The sequence below is a fragment of the Mobula birostris genome, chromosome 3 (assembly GCF_030028105.1).
Source record: "Mobula birostris isolate sMobBir1 chromosome 3, sMobBir1.hap1, whole genome shotgun sequence".
In the NCBI taxonomy this organism is placed as follows: Eukaryota; Metazoa; Chordata; class Chondrichthyes; order Myliobatiformes; family Myliobatidae; genus Mobula; species Mobula birostris.
The window spans coordinates 3,952,909-3,980,820 of NC_092372.1; the positions used below are offsets into that span (position 1 = coordinate 3,952,909).

At 44.5% G+C, this 27,912-nt stretch overlaps 1 protein-coding gene across 1 annotated transcript in view; it reads right to left on the reverse strand.

Annotated features, from left to right (window-relative positions):
* The window catches only part of LOC140194870 (lipoxygenase homology domain-containing protein 1-like), a 351,891-nt gene that overhangs the window by 292,409 nt on the left and 31,570 nt on the right, over positions 1-27,912 (reverse strand). Inside the window, exons 6-7 of the mRNA XM_072252157.1 lie at positions 11,859-12,032; positions 9,206-9,380 (exon numbers count right to left, since the gene is read on the reverse strand). Of these exons, the coding sequence (XP_072108258.1) occupies positions 9,206-9,380; positions 11,859-12,032 (349 nt within the window). The remainder of the gene's footprint in view (positions 1-9,205; positions 9,381-11,858; positions 12,033-27,912) is intronic.

Below are 27,912 nucleotides of genomic sequence, written 5' to 3' on the forward strand. Positions count from 1 at the left end.
AGGGATGTGATGTTGAGGCTCTATAAGGCGCTGGTGAGACCTCACTTGGAGTACTGTGGGCAGTGTTGGGCTCCTTATTTAAGAAAGGATGTGCTGACGTTGGAGAGGGTACAGAGAAGATTCACTAGAATGATTCCAGGAATGAGAGGGTTAACGTATGAGGAACATTTGTCCGCTCTTGGACTGTATTCCTTGGAGTTTAGAAGAATGTGGGGAGACCTCATAGAAACATTTCGAATGTTGAAAGGCATGGACAGAGTGGATGTGGCAAAGTTGTTTCCCATGATGGGGGAGTCCAGTACAAGAGGGCATGACTTAAGGATTGAAGGGCACCCATTCAGAACAGAAATGCGAAGAAATTTTTTTAGTCAGAGGGTGGTGAATCTATGGAATTTGTTGCCACAGGGGGCAGTGGAGGCCAAGTCATTGGGTGTATTTAAAGCAGAGACTGATAGGTATCTGAGTAGCCAGGGCATCAAAGGTTATGGTGAGAAGGTGGGGGAGTGGGACTAAATGGGAGAATGGATCAGCTCATGATAAAATGGCAGAGCAGACTCGATGGACCGAATGGCCGACTTTTGCTCCTTTGTCATATGGTCTTATGTCATTTATAAACATCGGTCCCAGTACAGATCCTTGCGGCACTCCACTAATCACCGACCTCCAGGCAGAATACTTTCCTTCCACTACTACCCTCTGCTTTCTTCCTGTAAGCCAATTTTTTATCCAAACAGCCAAGGTTCCACTGATCCCATGCCTCATGACTTTCTGGATGAGTCTCTCGTGGGGCACCTTGTCCAATGCCTTGCTAAAATCCATGCAGACCACATCTACCGCCCTACCCTCATCATTTTCTTTTGTTACCTCTTCAAAAAACTCAATTAGGCTCGTGAGGCACGACGTTCCCTTCACAAAACCATGTTGACTATCCTTGAGTAGACTGTACTTCTCCAAATGCTCGTAGATCACACCTGTGACCTCCTAAGAAAAGGGACCATCGCTGCAGCCTTTGTGCTGTCATCACTGGAACACCTTTTCTTGGATTGAAGATTGACACGAGAGGCTGATGGTCAGTCAACAGAGTAAACTTTTGGCCATACAGGTAGTGACTAAATTTCTTGACTCCCCACATGAGGCTTAGGGCCTCTCTGTATCTGTGCTATCCCAAACACCAGCCTGTTGTACTGGTAAAGTCATTTGTGTGCATTTATTGTGAGGTATTTCTTGGATGCTTCCTCGATTTCAATTTAGAGATAAGCCTGGGTCAAATTGATTTTTGTGAAATGTTCCTCTCCTGACAGGGAAGCAAAGGTGTCCTCAATATGAGGTAGAGGATACTGTACTGTGCGGAGAACCGGGTTAACAGTTATTTTAAAGTCACCACATATGCGCACCTTGCTTGGTTTTCCTGGTTTTGTGAGGTTTACTTCATCACTGGAACAATAGGCATGGCCCATTCACTCCAATCCACCTTTGACAGGACCCCAGTCTGCTCCAGATTTTTCAGCTCTGCCTCTACTGTAGGACGGATTGCATATGGCACTGGCCTGGCTTTGCGAAATTTTGGACATGCATTTTCCTCAATCTCAATCTTTGCTTTCATGCCCCGAAGTGTTCCTATTCCTTTCATGAACACTTCCTCAGAGTCAGCAAGTATTTGCGACAGTCTATTAGATATAGCCTTGCTGCCCTCCTTTGCTGACACATTTAGTGCCTTGATGGTGTGCTAATCCAACTGAATTTTCCTGAGTCGTTCACGTCCCAGCAATGGTGGTCCTCCATTTTTCAGTACAGAGAGGTTCAGTTGCTGTGTTTTGTTTCTGTAGGTCACTGTCACTTTAATTTTACCTTCGGGACGGACTTTCTGTCCTGTGTAAGTCTTTAGCAGTAGTTTAGTTCATTTCAGAGGTATGTGAGGAAAACAGTCGTGTGTAGTCGTGTACAGCAGTGGTCCCCAACCTCCGGGCCGCAAAGAATGCAGGGGTGCAGCAGTAGCCAGAATGCACCCAGCACATTTTTAATAAAAAAGCCAAAATAAACAAGCTAATTAATTTGGTGCCGCCCAGCACGTAAGTGTCGGCCCAGATCAGAGGCGAATCGCACCGTTCAGATGGGAATTGGGAACAGGGAGTGAGGCAACTCTCCCTCACTTAAATCCAAGTCAAGCACTAGTCTCAACACTATCATTAAATGGTGTCGAGGTCTTCATCGATGACCATGGATGAACAACAACAACAATTAAGCACCGTTTTCCCCTTATTTTCCTTTTAGAATCACGTGTCCTTTTTGCTAGCGCCACGAGCGCACTCCATCTAGATGTGTGTGTGTGTGTTGCTCCTTTTTGTCTCCCTTCTGGGACAGGCAGACCCTCAGTCCCTGGGGTCAGCTCCAGCTGTGGTCTCACCTGGACGTGCTGCAGCTCCAACTGTGTCTCTTGGTCTCCCGACGTTCCCGACCTGTGGCTGTGCTTCCGTTTCCTTTCGGACTCGCGGCCTTGCTCTGCCTTGGCTCATACCTTGTGCTCTTCTTCCGGGTGTCATTATCAATTAAAAATCGGCATTCCAATACGATGTAGGTTCATTAACCTCGTCGCCAATTTGTTGTGCATGTGGCCGGGTTACACAACAAAACTATAAATAAAAATGCTGGAGACGGGAGCTAAGTTAACAGGGTTCTTTACTGACTGAAACCAAACTGAACACACACGTACAGATCAATACGCGCCTAATAGCGCATGCAACGTGTTGCTACAACATAAAGTAGACCCATAATATGCAGTAGGCTATATGGTACACACCCTATGGACTCGGACCCCAAGATCCCTCTGATCCTCCACACTGCCAAGAGTCTTACCATTAATACTATATACTGCCATCATATTTGACCTACCAAAATGAACCACTTCACACTTACCTGGGTTGAACTCCATCTGCCACTTCTCAGCCCAGTTTTGCATCCTATCAATGTCCCGCTGTAACCTCTGACAGCCCTCCACACTATACACAACACCCCCAACTTTTGTATCATCAGCAAACTTACTAACCCATCCCTCCACTTCCTCATCCAGGTCATCTATAAAAATCACAAAGAGGAGGGGTCCCAGAACAGATCTCTGAGGAACACCACTGGTCACCAACCTCCATGCAGAATTTGAACTATCTACAACCACTCTTTGCCTTCTGTGGGCAAGCCAATTCTGGATCCACGAAGCAAGGTCTCCTTGGATCCCATATCTCCTTACTTTCTGAATGAGCCTCGTATTCAGTCATTCAGAGCTCACATCTGCATGGCACTAAGAAAACATTACCTTCTGGTCCTCTCACTTGTATCTTTCATATGAGATCGAGTTGTGGTTTGTATCACAGGGAAAGAAGAGCGCTGGTCTGTGAGGATGTGCGGAAACTGTTAGTTACTGCTTTCAGCATTATATGAGGAAATCATACACATTGTGAAGATGACAGTGTTCTTTTAGTACAGTGCAGTACAGGTCCTATGGCTCACAATGTTGTGCCAACTGGTTAAATTACTGACAGCAGGTTAAAAGGTCAGCACAACATTGGAGCCAAAAGGCTACACTGTGCTGTAATGTTCTATGTTCATCAAGATCAATCTAACCCCTCCCTCCCACATAACCCTCCGTTTTTCTATTAAACATGCGCCTATCTAAGAGTTTCTTAATTGCCCCTAATGTATCTACCACTACCATACCCCTGCCAGCAAGTTCCACATACTCACTATTGTCTGTGTAAAAAAATACTGCTGACATCACTTTCCTCACATTAGCCATTTTCAAACTTTGGCTATCCGTAAGACCGTAAGAAATAGGAGTAGGAGTAGGCCATTTGGCCCATCGAGCCTGCTCCACCATTTAATAAGATCATGACTGATATGGCCATGGACTCATCTCCACCTACCCTGCCTTTTCCCCCATTACCCTTAATTCCCCTATCTATTCCCTTATCTATTCACTCTATCTATGGTTCTGATCATCTTGTACACCTCCTATCAAGACACCTCCATTAGACTATAAGACATGGGAATAGAATTAGGCCACTTGGCCCATCGAGTCTACTCCATCATTCAATCACTCCTGATCCTTTCTTCCCCTCCTCAGCCCCACTCCCCGGCCTTCTCCCCGTAACTTTTGATGCCATGCCCAATCAAGAATCTATCAAGCTCTGCCTTAAATACACCCAATGACCTGGCCTCCACAGCACCTTGTGGTAATAAATTCCACAAATTCATCACCCTTTCGCTGAAGAAGTTTCTCCACATCTCTGTTTTAAATGGATGCCCCTCTATCCTGAGGCTGTTGTCTCTTGTCCGAGATTCCCCCACCGTGGGAAACATACTTTTCACAAAAGGTTTCAATGAGATCCCCCTCAGCCTTGTAAGTTCCAGTGAGTACAGACCCAGAGCCATCAAATATACCTCACATGATAACCTTTTCATTCCCAGAACTATCCCTGTGAACCTCCTCTGAACCCTCTCCAATGCCAGCACATCTTTTCTAAGAATGAGGAGCCCCAAACTGTTCACAATACTCAAGGTGAGGCCTCACCAGTGCCTTATAAAGCCTCAGCATCACATCCCTGCTCTTGTATTCCAGACTTCTTGAAGTGAATGATAACATGGCATTTGCCTTCCTCACCACCGACACAACCTGCATGTTAACCTTCAGGGTGTTCTGCACAAGGACTCCCAAGTCTCTTTGCAACTGAGATTTTTGGATTCTCTCCCCACTTAGAAAATAGTCTGTACATTTATTTCTTCTACCAAAGTGCATGACCATGCATTTTCCAACATGTATTTCATTTGCCACTCTCTTGCCCATTCTCCTCATCTGTCTAAGTCCTTCTGCATCCTACCTGTTTCCTCAACACTTCCTGCCCCTCCACCAATCTTCGTATCATCTGCAGACTTGGCAACAAGGCCATCTACTTCATCATCTAAATTACTGATATACAGCATAAAAAGAAGTGGTCCCAACACCGACCCCTGTGGAAAACCACTAGTCATTGGCAGCCAACCAGAAAATGATCCTTTTATTCCCACGCTTTGCCTCCTACCAATCAGACAATGCTCTAACTATGCTAGTACCTTCCCTGCGTGCGGCCACTTTAGTGGTGATATCTGTAATCTGTTAAGTAGGGTACCGTTCACAATTCTGATTTGATGGAGACAGACGTGAGAGCACGGAGGAACATCTGGAGAAACTTCTGAAATGCCCGCTTCGCTGCCGCTGTTTCTGTGTGGTCCGGAATCTCTGGAAAAGGCCCCAAATCCTCGGCTTTGTTTGTTTCAGCGGCCAAGCAAGGTCAAAGGCGCTTGGCAGAGGATGGCACTTGGGAGGCTGTAACAGAGGGGCTGGTCGGAGGCTCGAAGTTTTTGGACGAAAGGACAGACTCAGTGGCGGCTGTGGTCAGGTGCTTCCAATGCATTGACAGTTGTCGGTGCCTGGAGGTTTATGGCAGGGAGTTTCTCCCTTCGCCGCTTGCTATCGGGGAGCCGGGAGTCGATCGACTCGGGACTTTGAGACTATTTTTTTGCCGTGTCCATGGTCTGTTCTTTATCAAATTATGGCATTGTTTTGCACTGCTGTAACTATATGTTATAATTATGCGGTTCTGTCAGTGTTAGTCTTTGGTTTGTCCTGTTTTTCTGTGATATCACTCTGGAGGAACATTGTATCATTCCTTAATGCATGTATGCATTACTAAATGACAATAAACGAGGACTGAGTGTTCTCATAATCTAAATCTGTAATACCATGGGCTCTTAACTTGGTAAGCAGCCTCATGTGTGGCACCTTGTCAAAGGCTTTCTGAAAGTCCAAATATATAACATCTACTACACCCCTTTTATCTATCCTACTTATAATCTCCTCAAAGAATTCCCACAGGTTTTTCAGGCAGGATTTTCCCTTAAGGAAACCATGCTGACTTTGTCCTATCTTGTCCTGTGTCACCAAGTACTCCAAAACCTCATCCTTAACAATTGATTCTTACATCTTCCCAACCACTGAGGTCAGGCTAACTGGTCTATAATTTCCTTTCTGCTGCCTTCCTCCCTTCTTATAGAGTGGAGTGACGTTTACAATTTTCCAGTCCTCTGGCACCATGCCAGAGTCCAGTAATTTTTGAAAGATCATTTCTAATGCCACCACAGTCTCTGCTGCTACCTATTTCAGAACCCTAGAGTGCAGTTCATCTAGTCCGGTTGACCTTGGGTCTTTCAGCTTTTTGAGCACCTTACTCCTTGTAATAGTAACTGCACTCACTTCTCTTCCCTCACATCCTTCAACATCTGGCACACTGCTAGTGTCTTCCACGGTGAAGACTGACGCAAAATACTCATTTAGTTCATCTGCCATCTCCCTGTCCCCAGCCTCATTTTCTAGCGGTCCTAGATCCACTTTCATCTTTCTTTTTTTCTACGTACTTTTAATATCCACCTTGATATCGTTTGCTAGCTTGCTTTCATATTTCATCCTCCTAATAATTCTTATAGTTGCTCTCTGTGGGGTTTTAAAAGTTACTCAATCCTCTGTCTTCCTACTAATTTTTGCTTTGTTGTATGCTCTCTCTTTTGCTTTTACACTAGCTTTGACTTCCCTTGTCAGCCACGGTTCCACTATTTTGCTATTTGACTATTTCTTCATTTTTGGAATACGTCTTTCCTGTACCTCCCTCATATTTTCCAGAAGCTCATGCCATTACTGCTCTGCTGTCCTTCTGTCAGCATCTCCTTCCGTTTTACTTTGCCCAACTCCTCTCTCATACCACTGTAATTTCCTTTACTCTGCTGAAATACTGCTCAGTCAGACTTTATTTTCTCCTTATTAAATTTCAATTCAAACTCAATCAACTGTGAGAAGTGCATCCAGCTGCAGCTTCTAACAAACAGTGTTAAGGATTTGGAGCTGGAGCTGGATGAACTCTGGATCATTCGGGAGGCTGAAGGGTTGACAGGGAGGGACTTATACAGAGGTAGTTACACCCAAGGTGCGGGACACAGGAAACTGGGTGACAGTCAGGAAGGGGAAAGGGGTTAAGGAGCCAGTGCAGAGTACCCATGGCCATCCCCTCAACAACAGGTATATCACTTTGGATACTGTTTTGGAGAATAACCTAACAGGAAAAAGGCACAGTGGTCAGTCTCTGGAACCGAGTCTGGCTCTGTGACTTAGAAGGGAAGAGGGAGAAGAGGCACGCTATGGTGATAGGGGATCAGACAGGAGGTTCAGTGAGTGAGAACGAGATTCCCAGATGGTATGTTGCCTCCTGGGTGCCAGGATCCGGGATATCTCAGACTGAGTCCCCAGCATTGTTCAGCGGGAGGGTGAACAGCCAGAATTCGTGATCCATGTAGGTACCAATGACATGGGTAGGACAAGTGATGAGGTTCTGCGTAGGAAGTCAGGGAGTTAGGTGTTAAGTTAAAGGACAGGACGTCCAGGGTTGTGATCTCAGGATGTGCCACATGCTACTGGGGCCAGAACTAGGCAGGTTCTACAGTTTACTATGTGGCTAAGGAGTTGGTGTAGGAGGGAGAGCATAAGATTTTTGGATCATTAGGCTTTCTTCCAGGGAAGGTGGGACCTGTACAGAAGGGACGGTTTGCACCTGAATTGGAGGGGGACTAGTATCCTAGTGGGAAACTTTGTTAATGCTGCACATTGGGGTTAAATTAGAGTTGTGGGGGATGGGAACCAGAGTGCCAGAATAGTTAGTGGAGAGGTTGTGAAGGCAGATGTTGCTAAGACCTCAGACAAAGTTAGGAATCAAAAGGTTGAACATGGTGCAACTAGAGTTCTGAACTGCGTATATTTCAATGCAAGAAGAATCATAGAAAAGGCAGATAATAGTGCTGAAAATGAGGTAGTGGGTTTACAAACAGAGGCAATGTGTAGTGAGGAGAGGCTGTTGATAGGGCAAAATTGCAGTCAACAGGATGAGTTGCAATGTAAAAGGTGGACAAAATTGAAAGAGTGAATACAGGACTGAAGGGGCTATATCTGAATGTACACGGAATAAGGTAGATGAACTTGCAGCACAGTTGCAGTTTGGCAAGTATGATGTAGGCCTCACTAAATCATGGCTGAAAGAAGATTCTAGTTGGAAGCTTAATATTGAAGGATACACATTGTATTGAAAGGTTGAGCAGGAAGGGAGAGGGGGCTGTTATGTACCCCTAGGGTTCTCATTTTCTGTGGACTGTCACTTTAAAACGCCGGGAGAAAGAGATTGACTTTTGGACACTGAGGGGAGAGCGAGAGCGAGTTATTTGATGGACAATCGATGTTATGGTTTCTCTGCAGCTTGTTTTGAATCTACAAGGACACGCAAACACACACAGTTAGAGTCAAGATGGATTCGGTCCATGGAAGATGCCAGTGAGTCGGTCGCTGGTTTAAACTTTCAGTAGCCCAAAAGGGGTGAGTTGAGATCGATCCTGAGTATTGATAAATGATTCTCACAAGTTTTCTGCAACTAGAACAAGTTTGCAGGAAGAGAAGTGAGGAGAGATAGGTTTGAAACAGAAGAAACCTAGTGATAAAGAGATCACTGTTTGGACTCTCATTGTTTGGTGCATATGAGCTGGATTTGAATATTTAAGAGGCGATTGAGTAGGCACGTGGACGGTAGGGATATGGAGGGCTGTGATCCCAGTGCAGGTCGATGGAAGTAGGTGGTTTAAATGGCAGCCACGGACAAGATGGGCCAAAGGGCCTGTTTTTATGCTGTACTTTCCTATGAGTCAGTGACTCGAAGTTGCTGAACTTACAAACAAAGTCGGGAAGGGAGAGGTTAAGCATAGTGGGATGAACGTTCTCAGCATCACATATTTCAATGCCAGCCTTGTAGGAAAGGTGGGTGTGCTTAGGGCATCGAATTCTCACAACTGGAAAGGCCTGATCTTCAGACAGGGTGAGAAAAAAGAAAATGTTTGCAAACTGCACAATTTGGGGGCAACAAGGCAGCATAGTGGTTAGCACGTCACATGACAGTGCGAGGTACAGGGAACAATTCCTGACACTGTACGGAAGCAGTTTGTACATTCTCCCTGTGACCACGTGGGTGTACTCCGGATGGCTCCTACTGACCAACGGGCTGGCATACACCCACCAATGAGCTGCCTTACGCTGACCCACGGGCTACCTTGTGCTGACCGACGCGTGACCGACACGCTGCCTTGCACTGACCTGTGTAGTCATTGCACCTCCCAGTGAGGGGAGAAAACGTGCGACTCAGTTGGCAATCAGTGTGAAACAGCGAGAGCCAGTTCCTGCACGGAATTCTCCACGTCTTCTTCCGGATCGTACTTGTGATGGAAACATCTTCAACATACCACGCCTGGCGCTTTTCCAGACCGTCATGCTGAGGAAGTGGGCAGAGATGGCAAAAATGCCAGTCAGATGTACATTTACAGATTAAATATAATGCTTAAAAACAATATCCACGTAGCATCTAGACCAGGACTGCCAGACTCAAAAACAATTCCTTCCCCAAGCAGCAAGGCTGATCAACACTTCCACCCACTAACCCAACCACCACTACTTTATCATTTCCTGTCAGTCACCTTGTGTACAGACACTCCTGTGCCTAGTGTCAGTCTATGGACATACAATCAATGTGTACAAGCTATCTTACCTATTTATATTTATTTTGGCTTTATATTATTATTGTGTTCATTATCTTACTGTGTTTTATTTTTGCGCTGCATCGGATCCAGAGTAACTCTGGATTCCATTCTCTATCACACTTGTGTACGGGGAATGACATTAAAACAATCCTGAATCTTGAAATATTACATACATTTTGTATGTTACAATGGGACATTGATAGAATGGCACAGCAGACTCGATGGGCTGAATGGCCTAATTCTGCTCCTGTGTTTTATGGTCTATGGTGTTTGGAGTGATTGGTCCTCAGACTGAGTAACGCATTTGATTCTGGGCACCACACTTTCAGAAGGGATTTGTCAGAGGAGATCTATTACAGAGAGTACCCGGGATATACTGCACCTTCGAACACTGAAGCTTTTCCACTCCCTCAGGAGGCTGAGGCGAGTGAGGCCTCCCCCACCCCACACCCATTCTAACCAACTTTACAGCAGCGTCCTGACCAGTGGCATCGCTGCCTAGGGTGGAAATTGCAAGAGGTCTGACTGCAAGTCCCTTACAAAGGATTGCTGAGAGGATTATCGAGGTCACCCATCAGAGATATTTATCAGGAACGCTGCATACGCAGGGCCCTTGGTATTGTCAGTGATTCCTCCTGTCCAACCAACAATCTCTTTGACCCTCTACCATCAGACAGGAGGTACCTTAGTTCTTAGGACAAGAACTGTTAGGAGAGGAAACAGTTTGTTCCCCAAGGTTGTGAGACTACTGAACTCCCTGCCAACACCCAGGTCTCATTACGCATGAAACACCAGTAGCGTTATACTGTTTACTTTTGAAACTTGTATTATTATTATTTGTTAATTTACCAGTGGTAATATATCGTCACACAAAATGCTGAAGGAACTCAGCAGGCCAGGCAGCATCTATGGAAAAGAGTACAGTCGACGTTTCAGGCCAAAAGGTTGACTGTACTTTTTTCCATTGATGCTGCCTGGCCTGCTGAGTTCCTCCAGCATTTTGTATGTGTTGCTTAGATTTCCAGCATCTGCAGATTTTCTCTTGTTTGTGCTAATATATCTTTATGTGATATGTGTGTGAGTTATATTTACTGTATTGTGCACCTTGGTCTGCAGGAACATTGCTTTGTTTGATGGTATACATGTGTATGGTTGAATGACAACAAACTGAACTTGAACCAATCTATTAGAGAAAGCACCAGGAATATTCCTTTTCAACAATGAAGAAACTGGAATTGTTATGTTTAAGGCTGGGAAAGTTACAAAGAAATTTAAAAGAGGCACACAAGATCATTAATGGTTCGGATAAAACTGACGTGGAGAAAGTTGTTTCCCAAAGACAGAAGGATTGATGAAAAGAGGACTCTGAATTAAATTATCAAAAGCATATGAGAGAACAAATTTTATACAGTGTTGTTGCTGGAGTCCCTTACATAGCTGGGCTGGAGGGGACAAGCTCCTGTGACCTATTAAGTGATCCCATTGGCGTGTATCTCAAATAGACTGTGACAACCAAGTCCAGCTCCTGGCCTTCACGTGTGGCTTAGCTACTAAACCCAGGGGAACTGTTTCTACTGACAGAAGGGACAAACATGCCTTAAAACCAGTTGTTTCCGGCAGATGGGGCTCATCAGCTGTGGTTGGCAGCTCATCAAGGAGAAGGAAAACTCTGATCTCAAACCTCCACGGCCTGGCAGCTACACCCACTCATAGGGAAGGCTTTGGGAGTGAACCCTGAGGAAAATTCCAGAGCTGGAGTCCCTAAGGCAGATCTATGTTGAGTTCAACACTGACTGACAATTCCTGCCACGCTGCTGGTGCCAAACTGTATCGGTCTCTGCCGTTCCTTTGGATTCATCAGCTGTGTGGAGAGGGGGAGCTTGCTAGATGGGCAATGGTTTGGTCTCCATATCGCACTGCCTTGGCTTGTGTACTGGCTTTGGAAATCCATGGTTGACCCTGACAAACAGAGGGGCCTCCTGTTGCTGTGAGCAATACACCCTTTGCTGACATATACAGACTCATTCAATGGAAAGTAAAATTGAGGAATAACAAACCCACAAGATTCTCTGGCAAGAACACGGAGTGTGGCCTTCAGGGCCCACATAGGTATGAGACAGTGAGTTGTCTTCTTGTGGCCACAGGACTCAGTGTGGCAAATGCCAACAAAGATGACAATGAGTTAGTTAATAATGTCAGCTGAACACGGTTACCTCTAATATGATGCTCTGGAGCTCCCCTATATCTGGCCCATAGATTTTAAACATGTGCGATGATCCGCAGTGAAACAGAAATGCTTTTGTCCCATCCGATTGTTTTGATACAGAACTCTTCCACAGTCGCTTTTTGTTCATTTTTCCTTTTGATCCTTTCATTTGCAGGAAAACCTGATGAAAACAGGATATCATTAGTTGTTGGCTCCATTCCCAGGGTATAAGTAAGGACCTTTGCCATAGACCATAAGACTATACGACAGAGGAGCAGAATTAGGCCATTCATCCAATCGAGTCTGCTCCACCATTTTGTCATGGCTGATTTATTATCCCTCTCAACCCCATAACCTTCGATGGACTAACTGATCAAGAATCTATCAAAATCCCTTTAAATATACCCAATGACTTGACCATATGGCAATCTGTGGCAATGAATTCCGCAGATTCACAACCCACTGGCAAAAGAAATTCCTTCTCACTTCTGTCTAAAGTCCTTGTATTCTGAGACTGTGCCCTCTGGTCCTAGACTCCCCCGCTATAGGAAGCATCCTCTCCACATCCGCTCTATCCAGACCTTTCAATATTTGATAGGTTTTCAGAAGACCAATAGACCATAAGATACACAAGCAGAATTAGGCCATTTGGCCCATCGAGTCTGCTCCACCATTTCATCATGGCTGATCCAATTTTCCACTCAGTCCCAATCTCCTGCCTTCTCCTCGTATCCCTTCATGCTCTGACCAATCAAGAATCTATCAACCTCTGTCTTATGTAATGCCTTAGTTCATATTTTTTGACTGTTATGCTGTATGTATTTCATTTTGTGCTGTTCTATGTCAACTGCTTGTTTTCCACTTATGTTTCGGTTATTGTTGAGGATAAGAAATAAGTCTGCCATCCAATTAGGATGGTCAAATTGAAGGGGAGGTGTCTCTGGTGACGGACACAAAGGTTGGGCTTGGGTTTTTTTTGTGGTTTGAGAGAGATGAAGAGGGAAGACGCCGGAGAGAAGGGGTCGTAGGACTTGCCCTGGAGCGGGGCCGTGATTCGCTGAAGCCCCGGGAGCTCGAAGGAGGATCGGTGACTTGGGGAAACTGTGAGCTCCAACTTGTGCACATTAGACCGTTTCATTAAACTGAGCCCATTTCTTTTTTTGTTCTTTTCTTTACTAACACTTTAGTCAAATTAAGAATTATAAAGCTAAATCTTTTAATTGTGTGCTGTGTACCATCTGTTATTCCGTGGTACTCATTTGTAACAGGGTAATGAATCACACAACATCCACACAAACCGGGGGTTTGGGGTGGAATCGTGCCACGATCTCACACGTTTGTCAGAGCCGGAGACTGTCTTCCCTAGACGTACGCAGCCCAGGAAACTAGGGTGTTTCACTTAAATATACATAAAGACTTGGCCTCCACATCTGCCATTAGCAAAGAATTCCATAGATTCACCACTCTCTGGCTAAAGAAAATCCTCCTCATATCCACTCTAAACAGATGCCCCTCTATTCTGAGGCTGTGTCCTCTGGTCTTACACTCTCCCAACGCTGAAAGTAGCCTCTCCACATCCACTCTATCAAGGCTTTCTCCATTAGATAGGATTCAATGAGGTCAACTCTCACTCTTCTGAATTCTAGTGAATACAGGCCCAGAGCCATCAAATGCTCTTCATATGACAAGTCATTCAATCCTGGTATCATTTTCATGAAACTTCTTTGAACCCTCTCCAGTTTCAGCATATCCTTTCTCAGATAAGGGGACCAAACCAGCTCACAATACTCCAAGTGATAGGAGTCAAACTGGACACACTGGAGGCTCTGGTAAAACAAAGGACCCTACGGAAAATCCTGGCAATTCTGGACAGTGCTTCTCACTCTCTGCATGCCACCTTGACTGAACAGAGGAACAGACTAAGACAACAGTGCTGCTCTAAAGAGCGCTGTATGAGCCCCTTCTTCCCCTCGGCCATTAGACTCTATAATGAATTAACCTATAGCTGGGGAAGTGATGACCCCCTCCAGTAAGGCTGTTTATGGTAACATTTTTTTTCTTTCTACTTCTCTTCTAATATTTATATCTGTGCACTTGTAATAATACTGTGACACTGTAATTTTCTTTGGGATCAATAAAGTATCTATTTATCCTTGCTTTTATATTCTTGTCTTAAAATGAAGCTAACATCACTCGCCTTCCTCATCACAGACTCATACAACGCTTTACGAAAGCCTGCACAAGGACTCCCAAGGCCCTTTGCATCTCAGTTTTTTCGCATTTTCTTTCCATTTAGAAAATAGTCAACCCTTTTATTTCTTCTACCAAAGTGCATGACCATACACTACCTGACACTGTATTCCATCTGCCACTTCTTTGTCCATTCTCCTAATCTGTCTAAGTCCTTCTGTAGCTTCTCTACTTCCTCAAAACTACCTGCTTCTCCACCTATCCTCATATTGTCTGCAAACTTTGTAAAGCAGTCATCAATTCCATCATCCAAATCATTGACATATAACATAAGAAGAACTGGTCCCAATACAGACCCTTGTAGACAACCACTAGTCACCAGCAGCCAGCCAGAAAAGGCTCCCTTTATTCCCACTCTTTGCCTCCTGTCAATCAGCCACTGCTTAGTCCATGCTAGAATCATTCTTGTAATACCATGGGCTTATAGCTTGTTAAGCAGCCTCTTGTGTGGCACCTTGTCAAAGGCCTTCTGAAAATCCAAGTACACAACATCAACCAATACTCCTTTGTTTATCCAACTTGTTATTTCTTCAAAGAATTCCAACAGATTTGTACAACAAGATTTTCTCTTGGGGAAACCATGCTGGCTACACCTACTTTATTATGTGCCTCCAAGTACCCTGAGACCTCATCCTAATAATCCACTCCAACATCTTTCCAACTACTGAGGTCAGACAAATTGGCCTATAGTTTCCTTTCTTCTACCTCCCTCTCTTCTTAAAGAGTGGAGTGACATTTGCAATTTTCCAGTCTTCCAGAACCATTCCAGACTCCACTGTTTATTGAAAGACCATTACTAATGTCTCTACAATCTCTTCAGCCACATCTTTTAAAACCCGGGGGTGTACACCATTTGGTCCAGGTGACTTATCCACCTTCAGACCTTTCAGTTTCCCAAGAACCTTCTCTCTAGTCATGGTAACTTCGCACACTTCATGGTTCCTGACAGCTCGAACTTCCACCATACTGCTAGTGTCTTCCACAGAGAAGACTGATGCAAAATATTTATTCATTTCTTCTATTATTTCTTTCTCCCCATTAGTACATCTTCCAGTGGTCAGATATCCACTCTTGCCTCTCTTTTATACTTTATGTATCTGAAGAAACTTTTTGTTTTAGTGAGCTCCCTTCTCATTCTTCTAAGCTCCAGCTTGTACAGGCCCAGAGCCATCAAACACTCCTCAGTGCTGGGAACCATTGTTTTTTAATAATATTTAATAATTTGTATTTTAAATAAACATGTATTTTTCACAAGTGGTTCATCCCCACTCACCTGCAGAAAGTGGTATAGCAGCTAAACTAACGGTTTATCAACTTTCTCATTTTTCATTGGCTAAGTATTAGCACATGACCCACGTGATGTAATTGTTTTAATTATGTAGCCTATTAGCTAGATTATTGCTATCAAAGGAATTTCTTATCTTCTCGATAAAAGTGATGGATTTTTTCAGTGGTGCCATATTTTCTTTTCTTTGCTTCTTTATTCTTTTGTCTTTACTTCTTAGCATAGTTTCAGAATCAGAATCAGGTTTATTGTCACCGGCATGTGTTGTGAAATCTGTGAACTTAGCAGCAGCAGTTCAATGCAATACATAATCTAGAAGAAAATAATGATAATAAATAAATAATCAATTACTGTATATGTATAATGAACAGATTAAAAATCATGCAAAAACAGAAAAAATATATATTAAGTAAGTAAGGTAGTGTCCAGGGGTTCAATGTCCATTTAGGAATCAGATGGCAGAGGGGAAGAAGCTGTTCCTGAATCGCTGAGTGTGTGCCTTCAGGTGTCTGTACCTCCTACCTGATGGTAACAGTGAGAAAAGGACATGCCCTGGGTGCTGGAGGTCCTTAATAATAAACGCTGCCTTTCTGCGACACGGCTCCCTAAAGATGTCCTGGGTACTTTGTAGGCTTGTACCCAAGATGGAGCCAACTAAATTTACAACCCTCTGCAGCTTCTTTCGGTCCTGTGCAGTAGCCCTTCCATACCAGACAGGGGCCCATCAGAATGCCCTCGACGGTATATCTATAGAAGTTTTTGAGGGTATTTACTGACATACCAAATCTCTTCAAACTCCTAATGAAGTATAAATGCTGTCTTGCCTTCTTTATAACTGCATCAATATGTTGGGACCAGGTTAGATCCGCAGAGATCTTGACACCCAGGAAACTTGAAGCTGCTCACTCTCTCCACTTCTGATCCCTCTATGAGGATTGGTATGTGTTCCTTCATCTGACCCTTCCTGAAGTCCACAATCAGCTCTTTTGTCTTACTGATGTTGAGTGCCAGGTTGTTGCCGTGGCACCACTCCACTAGTTGGCAAATCTCACTCCTGTACGTCCTCTCGTCACCACCTGAGATTCTACCAACAATGGTTGTATCGTCAGCAAATTTATAGACGGTATTTGAGCTAAGTGTAGCCACACAGTCACGTGTATATAGAGAATAGAGCAGCGGGCTAAGAACACACCCCTGAGGTGCGCCAATGTTGATTGTTTGCGAGGAAGAGATGTTATCACCAATCCACACATTGTGGTCTTTCAGTTAGGAAGTTGAGGATCCAATTGCAGAGGGAGGTACAGAGGCCCAGGTTCTGTAACTTATCAGTCAGGATGGTGGGAATGATGGTGATAAATGCTGAGCTAGAGTCATTGAGCAGCATCCTAATGTAGGTGTTTGTGTTGTCCAGGTGTTCAAAGCCGTGTGAAGAGCCATTGAGATTGCATCTGCTGTTGACCTATCATAGTGATAGGCAAATTGCAATGGGTCCAGGTCCTTGCTGAGGCAGGAGCTCAGTCTAGTCATGACCAACCTCTCAAAGCATTTCATCACTGTAGATGTGAGTGCTACCAGGCCATAGTCATTAAGGCAGCCCACATTATTCTCTTTAGGCACTGGTATAATTGTTGTCTTTTTGAAGCAAGTGGGAACTTCCACCCATAGCAGTGAGAGGTTGAAAATGTCCTTGAAAATTCCCGCCAGTTGGTTGGCACAGGTTTTCAGAGCCTTACCAAGTACTCCATCGGGACCTTCTGCCTTGCGAGGGTTCACTCTCTTCAAAGACAGCCTAACATCGGCCTCTGAGCCAGAGATCACAGGGTCAGCAGGTGCAGCAGGGATCTTCACAGCTGTAGTTGTATTCTCCCTTTCAAAGTGGGCATAGAAGGCGTTGAGTTTATCTGGTAGTGAAGCATCGCTGTCATTTGTGCTATTGGGTTTCGCTTTGTAGGAAGTAATGTCTTGCAAACCCTGCCAGAGTTGCCATGCATCCGATGTCGCCTCCAACCTCATTCGAAATTGTTTCTTTGCCTTTGAAACAGCCCTTCGCAAATCATACCTGGTTTTCTCGTACAGGCCTGGGTTGCCAGACTTGAATGCCACAGATCCAGCCTTCAGCAGATGACGTACCTGCTGGTTCATCCATGGCTTTTGATTTAGGAATGCACATTATGTCTTTATAGGCACACACTCATCCACGCAGGTTTTAATGAAGTCAGTAACAATTGCAGCATACTCATCCAGGTTCAAAGATGAATCCCTGAATACAGTCCAGTCCACCGATTCAAAGCAGTCCTGTAAGTTCATCTCTTTATTTAGCATTTGTGTGTTTGCATTCTAAAATAATCAAACATAAGAATTATGATTGCTGTTGATTCTTGATTCCTGAAGTATCCAAAGGATCAGAAAATAAACAGAAATTTGTCACACATTAACCCTTTCATTCCTGGGATTATTCTCATGAACCTCCTCTGGACTTTCTCCAAAGTCAGCACATCCTTTCTTCGTTAAAGAACCAAAAACTGCTCACAATCCTCCGCGAGGTCTGACCAGTGCCTTGTAAAACCTCAGCATTACATCCTTCTTTTGTATTCTAGTCCTCTTAAAATGAATGCTAACATTGCATTTGCCTTCCTCATCACAGACCTCAACCTGCAAACTAACCTTTAGGGAATGAGGACTACCAAGTCCCTTTGCACCACTGATTTCTGAATTTCCTCCCGATTTACAAAATAGCCTATGCTTTTATTCCTTCAACCAAAGGTGTATGACCATACACTTCTCTACACTATGTTCCATCTGCAACTTCTCTGCCCATCCTCCAAATCTAAGTCCTTCTGCAGACTCCCTGCTTTCTCAACGCTACCTAGCCCTCCAGGTATCACTGTATCATCCACCAACTTGGCCGCAAGTAGAGATAAGGAACAAACAGAATATATGGCAGTGGTGAATTCCCCTCCCACCCCCCAGGGATGGAACATAAGAGTTGTATCAGAAATAGAACTACACCACAATCAGGTCTGGAAATTCAGCAGGACCACCGAGCCTAGTTGAGTCAAATATTCTCCCTCTGGCTCCCCTCCTGCTTCAATTTCTTCCATGGTCCACTCTCCTCTCCTATCAGATTCTTCTTTCTCCAACACTTTGCCTCTTCTCGCTAACCCTCCCCAGCTTCTCACATCACGTCCAATTCACCAGCTTCTACCTCACTACTTTCTCCCTCACCTATCACCTGTCAGCATGTGCTCCTCCCAATCTCCCTACCTTTCATTGTGGCTTCTGCCCACTTTCTTTCCCGTCCAAATGTCATGGGGTATTTAAGGTGAAAGGGGATAGTTTGAAAGATGTGAGAGACAAGCTTGTTTGTTTTTACACAGAGAGTGGTGGGTGCCTGGATTGTGCTGCCTGGGGTGGGGGCAGCGGCAGTGACAAAGACATTAGGTACTGTTGAGACACATTTACATAGAGACAAGTACTACTACTACGTCGACTCAGGCCTAGACACAAGGATGTGAGGAAAACGGAAGGATATGGACATTGTATAGGCAGAGGGGATTAGTTCAGTTGCCAACTTGATTACGAATTTAATTGATTTAAGAAAACTGTGTGTCGTAGGGCCTGTCCTGTGCTGTACTGTTCCATGTAACACGGCCTGCTGAGTTGTCTGCACCTGAAATGTCTGCTGTTTGTGCCCCTCCACAGATGTTGCTGGATGTGGATAAGAGGTGACTTGATTGAGCTGTACAAGACGAGAGGTGTATGAGAGGAATACATAGAGTGGACAACCAATGTCTGTTTACGAGAGTATCAATGGCCAAAGCAAGAAGACATCCTTTAAGGATGAGAGGATGAAAGGTAAGGGGAGATGTCAGAGATCATTTATTTTCACCAGGCTTCCTCAGCACTACCTAGCCCTCAATCTATCTTTGTATCATCCGCAAACTTTGCTACAAAGCCATCAGTTCCACTATCTAAATCATTGACAATGTGAAAAGTAGCGGTCCCAATACTGACCCCTGAGGAACACCACTAGTCACTCGCAGTCAACCAGAAAAGGCCCCCTTTGATCCCATTTGCTACCTCCTGCCAGTACTGTAGTGCCATGGGATTTTATTTGTTAAGCAGCCTCATGTGCGGCAGCTTAGCAAACGTCTTCTGAAAATCCAAGTAAATGACATCCACTGCCTCTCCTTTGTCCACTCTGCTTGTTATTTCCTCAAAGAATTCTAACAAGATTTGTCAGACAAGATTTCCCTTCACAGAAACAATGCTGACTTTGACTTATTTTATCATTAGTCTCCAAATATCCCAAAAGCGCATCCTTAATAATGGACTCCAACGCTTTCCCAATCACTGAGGTTAGGCTAACTGGCCTATTATTTCCTTTCCTTTGCCTTCCTCCCTTTTTAAAGAGTGGAGTGACATTTGCAATCTTCCAGTCCTCTGGGACTATGCCAGAAGCAAGTGATTCTTAAAAGATCATGACCAATGTATCTGCTATCTCTTCAGCAACCTCTCTCAGGACTCTGGGATGTAGTCCATCTGGTCCAGGTGACTTATCCACCTCAAGCACCTTTGGAGGAGCTTAGGAGGATTAATGGTGCCTAACGGCAACTCCTTCACTTGCATCTTCAGAAACAGCTCTATTCCCATCTTCAATATCTCTATCTTTCCCTTTCAGGGCTCTTTTGAGGACCCTGATCTGGAGTTACACGCTGACTACAGTTCTTTGTGGGAATGGGACCCGCTTTCTGGGTTTCACGACTGGCCGTTATTTGACACACCAAAGGCACGGCCTAAGAGCTCAGCTCGCCTTCGGAGGGCCGAGATTTCGTTGCTCGGGAGACAGGGGTATTGGAGGTTGGTGCCCCTGCAGGAGATCAGTGTGTTGTTGCAGATCTTTGAATCAGAATCAGAATCAGGTTTATTATCATTGGCATGTGACATGAAATTTGTTAACTTAGCAGCAGCACTTCAATGCAATACATAATATAGAAGAGAAAAAATAATAAATAAATAAATCAATTACAGTACATGTACATTGAATAGAATAAAAATAACATGCAAAAAACAGAAATACTGTATATTAAAAAAGTGAGGTAGTGTCCAAGGGTTCAATGTCCATTTAGGAATCGGATGGCAGAGGGGAAGAAGCTGTTCCTGAATCGCTGAGTGTGTGCCTTCAGGCTTCTGTATCTCCTACCTGATGGTAACAGTGAGAAAAGGACATGCCCTGGGTGCTGGAGATCCTTAATAAAGGACGCTGCCTTTCTGAGACACCGTTTCCTAAAGATGTCCTGGGTACTTTGTAGGCTAGTACCCAAGATGGAGCTGACTAGATTTCCAACCTTCTGCAGCTTCTTTCAGTGCTGTGCAGTAGCCCCTCCATACCAGACAGCAATACAGCCTGTCAGAATGCTCTCCATGGTACATCTATAGAAGTTTTTGAGTGTATTTGTTGACATGCCAAATCTCTTTAAACTCCTGATAAAGTATAGCCGCTGTCTTGCCTTCTTTATAACTACATTGATCTTTGGGCACAGAGCTCAGGAAAAGCGACATCGTAAACTAGCGAGTTGTTTGAAACATAGAAAATAGGTGCAGGAGTAGGTTATTCGGCCCTTTGAGCCTGCACCGCCATTCAGTACGATCATGACTGATCATCCAACTCAGAACCCTGTACCTGCCTTCTCTCCATACCCCCTGATCCCTTTAGCCACAGGGGCCTTATCTAACTCCCTCTTAAATATAGCCAATGAACTGGCCTCAACTGTTTCCTGTGGCAGAGAATTCCACAGATTCACCACTCTCTGTGTGAAGAAGTTTTTCCTAATCTCGGTCCTAAAAGGCTTCCCCTTTATCCTTAAACTGTGACCCCTCGTTCTGGACATCCCCAACATCGGGAACAATCTTCCTGCATCTAGCCTGTCCAATCCCTTTAGAATTTTATATGTTTCAATAAGATCCCCCCTCAATCTTCTAAATTCCAGCGAGTATAAGCCTAGTCGATCCAGTCTTTCATCATATGAAAGGTATCAATCTGGTGAACCTTCTTTGTACTCTCTCTATGGCAAGAATATCTTTCCTCAGATTAGGAGACCAAAACGCACACAATACTCCAAGTGTGGTCTCACCACGGCCTTGTACAACTGCAGTAGTACCTCCCTGCTCCTGTACTCGAATCCTCTCGCTATGAATGCCAGCATACCTTTCGCCTTTTTCACCACCTGCTGTACCTGCATGCCCACTTTCAATGACTGGTGTATAATGACACCCAGGTCTCGTTGCACCTCCCCTTTTCCTAATTGGCCGCCATTCAGATAATGGTTTGTTATGTCTCCCCTCTCGCTGTGAAACAGACACACCTCTTTCTCCCTTATTAGGGAGAGAGAGAGAGCCTGTGGTATGTCGAATACTGGATGAATAAGTAGTCTTTGGAGTACTGCAAGTCTGTGTCATTGCTGTTGCTTTGCTCACGCTTGAGTGCTTGGTGGCCGGTCCCAATGCTTTTTTTTGCTGGTGAGGGAAGGGGTGGATTGTTGCTTGCTGCCGCTTACGCGTGGGAGGGAGGGGAACTGAGAGGACTTAGAGGTTCTAACATTTAACTGTCTTCATTCTTTGGGGGCACTCCTCTGTTTTCGTGGATGGTTGCAAAGAAAAAGTATTTCAGGATGTATATTGTATATATTTCTCTGACATTAACTGTACCTTTGAAACCCTAAGACCTTTGCGTTTGCCTAGCACTTTTTCCTTTGTAATAGCAATGGCACTCACTCCTGCTCCCTGACACTCACAGACCTCTGTGAGAAGTTTTGGGCCCCTTAGCTAAGAAAAGATGTGCTGGCACAGAGTCCAGAGGAAGTTCACGAGAATAATCCTAGGAATGAAAGGATATGAGTAGTGTTTGATGGCTCTAGGCTTGTGTAACCAGGTGACCGTCAGATCTTATTCAGCATCGTTAAAAGTGTACTTAGGGAGCCATCCGGGTAATGCTAGAATAGTTGTCTGTGCCTTTAAGGGAGACGATGATGTCATTACGCACGTGTGGGATAGTGGGGAGACCATTTTGCTTTCTGCTGAAGACATGGTAAGGTGTTGGAAGTAGGTCCCTCCCAGAGTGTGCTGGGCATGATGAGGAAAGATTTCCATGAGCAAAGAAAACAACGCTGGGTAGCGTGGCTTATACCAAGTTCCTCACCATCCAAGTAGAATTGCCACTACTGTATTTGTACCATATTTGTACTGTATTAGTTCTGGTATTTTTATACTGCATACGCAAATTCTGTCCATACACGAGGGTGTAGATCGAAAGTTAAACTGTTCGTTTTGTTTCACAACCCTCTTCTGGCACTTAAACATCGAAAACCAATAAAGGAATTAAAACCCAAAAAAGCCTTTGTTGTCCTGAGCGTGTACTTCTCCCCAGGCTACACTTGTATTCACTGAAGAATGAGTGGGAGATCTAACTGAAACATATTGAATATTGAAAGGCCTTGATAAGAGTGGATGTGGAAAGGATGTCTCCTGTAGTGGGGAAGTCTAGGACCAGAGCATACAACCTCAGAATAGAGGGATGTTTCTTTAGAACAGAGATGAAGAAAAAATTCTTTAGCTAGAGGGATTCATTGCCAGAGATGGCTGTTCAGACCAAGTCACTGGGTATATTTAAGGCAGAAGTTGATAAGGTTCTTGATTAGTCAGGATATCAAAGGTCATGGAGAGAAGGCAAGAGAATGGGGCTGACAGAGATAGTAAATCAGCCATGATAGTGTGGCGGAGAGACTCGATGGGCCAAATAGCCTAATTCTGCTCCCGGGTCTTATATCCTGTAAAACAAATCTCAATATAATAGATGGTAACACATAGGTACTTTGATCATAAATTTACCTCCTTTTAATTTAAATGACTAATCCACTACTGCGCAGATGAGATAATAAAGTATTATCTGTCCTTCCAAATGTATATAAGCAATCGTAACCCATGGAAAAGGACAGAGATAAGAGGAGATTTTTTGCTAATTTGGTTTGGTCTGTGGGACACAGGAGTTAAAACCTCAAATGGCTGAGACTGGGAAACTTTTCCCAGTTAACATAGAACATAGAATAGTACAGCACAGTACAGGCCCTTCGGCCCACAATGTTGTGCCGACCCTCAAACCCTGCCCCCCACCTTAGATTCCTCCATATACCTGTCTAGTAGTCTCTTAAACTTCACTAGTGTATCTGCCTCCACCACTGACTCAGGCAGTGCATTCCACGCACTAACCACTCTCTGAGTGAAAAACCTTCCTCTAATATCCCCCTTGAACTTCCCACCCCTTACCTTAAAGCCATGTCCTCTTGTATTGAGCAGTGGTGCCCTGGGGAAGAAGCACTGGCTATCCACTCTATCTATTCCTCTTATTATCTTGTACACCTCTATCATGTCTCCTCTCATCCTCCTTCTCTCCAAAGAGTAAAGCCCTAGCTCCCTTAATCTCTGATCATAATGCATACTCTTTAAACCAGGCAGCATCCTGGTAAAATCTCCTCTGTACCCTTTCCAATGCTTCCACATCCTTCCTATAGTGAGGCGACCAGAAGTGGACACAGTACTCCAAGTGTGGCCTAACCAGAGTTTTATAGAGCTGCATCATTACATCGCGACTCTTAAACTCTATACCTCGACTTATGAAAGCTAACACCCCATAAGCTTTCTTAACTACCCTATCCACCTGTGAGGCAACTTACAGGGATCTGTGGACATGTACCCTGAGATCCCTCTGCTCCTCCACACGACCAAGTATCCTGCCATTTACTTTGTACTCTGCCTTGGAGTTTGTCCTTCCAAAGTGTACCACCTCACACTTCTCCGGGTTGAACTCCATCTGCCACTTCTCAGCCCATTTCTGCATCCTATCAATGTCTCTCTGCAATCTTTGACAATCCTCTACACTATCTACAACACCACCAACCTTTGTGTCGTCTGCAAACTTGCCAACCCACCCTTCTACCCCCACATCCAGATCGTTAATAAAAATCACGAAAAGTAGAGGTCCCAGAACAGATCCTTGTGGGACACCATTACTCACAATCCTCCAATCTGAATGAACTCCCTCCACCACCACCCTCTGCCTTCTGCAGGCAAGCCAATTCTGAATCCACCTGGCCAAACTTCCCTGGATCTCATGCCTTCTAACTTTCTGAAAAAGCCTACCATGTGGAACCTTGTCAAATAAGCATACCGTGTGGAACCTTGTTAAAATTAGAGCTGCTAAGTTTACAGAACTTGAATTGCATCCTTCATTTTGTTTAGGTCATCCTGCATCCCTAATTCCATTAGACCACAAGGCATAGGAGCAGAATTAGGCTATTTAACTCCATCATTCCATCATGGCTGATCCTGGATCCCACTCAATCCCATACACCTGCCTTCTCCCCATATCCTTTGATGCCCTGGCTGATCAGGAAGCAATAAATTTCCACTTTAAATATACAGGTGGACTTGACCTCCGCCACCTCTCTGGCACAGCATTTCACAGATGACTACTCTCTGGCTAAAAAAATTCCTCTTTACCTTTGTTCTAAAAGGTTGCCCCTCAATTTTGAGACTGTGCCCTATAGTTCTGGATACCCCCCACCATAGGAAACATCCTCTCTACATCCACCATATCTAGTCCTTTCAACATTTGGTAGGTTTCAATAAGATCCCCCCACATTCTTCTAAGTACATCTACTTACATGAAGACTATTTTGTCTGTCAGATGGGATACATCCCAAACTACTTACATCCCTCTCCAAAATGACATCCAAAGACTGGGAAGACATTGCACTCACTAGATACACCTGGATGAGATCTGTTCAGGAGGGAGCTGTACTACATGAGGACAACCTCCATTGTGCGGCAGAGAACAAGCAGCAGCTGAGAAACAGAACAACCAAAAGACCCAAACACTGACCACAACCACCACTTACTGTTACTCACACTGCACCAGAATACATGGATCCTGAATCGGCCTCTACAACCATCAATAGTCAAGTACGATCCCTTAGGAGAAGATCGTACTCAACTGGAGTATTGCAGAGAGAGAGTGGGGATTGCCAGGCATTGTTACTCCTCCAAGATTCATCTTCATTCTTTTCTGGGCACCAACCAGAGTTAGATTTACTATGAGAACACAACTGAGAGGTTAAAGTTTCAATTGTAGTGTAATCATGGCAACAGTTCTCACTCTTGTCACAATGATATGAGGGAGGAGTTAGGAAAAGGAGGACTTGCAAGAGGCTCAGAAGTTTTGCCTCATGTGAGTCTACATTTGAACATTCATCACAGAGTAATGTTGAAATCATGTAAAAGGCAGAAAGAACGTCTTTGGCAGGATCTGGTGAAATCCAGCTCCATAAGACAATAGCCTATGTAAGACAATTCCACATGAACTACTCTGGACATAAAACACTCCACAGTTTTCATGGTGGTGTCACAGAAGGTAAGAGTGGAGTGTTTCCTCAGTGAACCATCAGAACTCCAGTAGGAACACTAGAAAAAAGATCCAAAGTGCAGTTGACTCATGGAGTTTATTTAAGAATACACATGTTGGGGAAAAACCTCAAAGAGGTCCTGAAACAAACCCACAGTTTTCAAACTTGGATAGCCATACATTGACCATGCCCTGGGGCAATCCTGCAGAAGTAAGAAACAATAGAAGCCCTGAAGAAGTCATGTCCCATGGAAATCCAAAGGAAATCAGTCCCCTTGATAGTAGAAGGCAAACAATCCCCAACAGAGACCAGACAGAATTCAACCTCCACAGGGTTACCAGAGACGACTGGCACCAGGGAAGTCCAACAGACACAAGGCTGCTTGGGAACTCTGATCTGGGGGGTTTAAGAGAAACAAGGTTTCTTAAGAGTCAAGTGCAAACAAACCCACCTGAGAAACTATTAGAAATTAAATCCAATTGGAATCCAACCGAATTTAGGCCCCTGGACAATTTAGTAGAAGACAGACCTCTTGGAAGTAGAATAGAAGCAAGACTATTTGGAGGTTCAGTAGAAATAAAGCCCATTGGAAGTTCAATAGAAAGTCGACCCCCTGAAAAATCAACAGAAAATAGAAGACATGAGAATTCAATGGACACAAGGCTCCTTGAGAAGTCAACACAAACAAGCCCCCATGGGAACCCTGTAGGAGACAAGTTCCAGAGATCTGAAAGAGATCCAAACGATGGTGAACATCAAGGAAGTTCTGGCCTCTACTGGAGTCCCAATGATATAACTAAGTTGTCATCTTCAGACCCTCTGCTGAAGATTCTAACTGAAGAGATCAATTTAACAGGAACACCCTGCATGGATTCATTGACACAGGAGCACACAGAAAGCTCTGAAGTCCCCAAGATGCCAACTATTGAGAACCCCTTGGCAATGAGAGGTTATGGGGGTCCTGAAAGAAAAGAATACCACAAGTACCATGACACAGTCCAATCAGAAATTAGTCTAGAAGCAATCAGAGTTGAGGAGGGTGTGGTGATGGCCACATCCTACAGGAGTTCTGACGATAAGAGGACGTTGAATCTCAATCTTCATACAGCTACCTGACCAGGGGTAACTGACTTCGCAGCCGGCTCTGGAAACACTTCCAGTGACATCTTGAGGAAAACAGGTGTAAGCAATGCTATTGAAGTCAATCCACCTCTCACTCCTCCTATGGGGAGTCCGGAATGGGCACTCGGAGCACAGGGTTTTTATGGAACAGGCTGGACTCAAGTCAGTGATGAAAAGGACCTCAACAAGTCAATAATGACCAGCGCCGTGAAACCCTCAGATGTGACACACCCAGGGAGCATTGAGGATCTGATGGTACCAACAACAATAAACCCTCTAGAGGATAATCTCTCCAAGAGCCTGGTAACATTGAACTCTGAAACACGTGCACCATGGCATCCTCCAACAGCAGTTAGCATACAAAGTTATCTGCAAAATGACTTCCCAACATCAAATCAGTTCAGTTTTGCCACAGCTAATCTCCTTCCTGGGTCTCCAGCAGTGACAGAAGGCTATCCACAGATGGTGTTGAACAACCCCCCTGTGGGAATACTGAGCTCAACTAGTCCTACCCGAACTGAGCCCCATTGGAATACTGTGGAAGGAAAGCTTCACCAAGGCGCTGGAACTGGAGAACAAGAAACTAGATGTACAAATCTCATCTCCAAGAAGAGCCTTATCGGAGTCAGACCCTTCAGAAAGCAAGAAGTGGGCCTACAGATGTCGAGTGTAGATATTCCTGCAGATGCCAAAGTTCACGTGAATCCTTTAGAATTCAGAAATGAAGTAGAATCCATTGAAATTAATCCTCAAAGGCATGCAACAACAGGCCAAGAATGCCCCACACTAAACTCCATGAAAATGGCAGATTCTACAATTATAACTCAAGAGATTTCCACACAGTTAGGCTATCACTGGAATCCAATGTGTGACACAGGGAGCTTTCAGTTCCAAAGGCCGGTTGATGCTCCAGCCAGCACGAAGCCATTGTCAGTCGGACAGCTTGA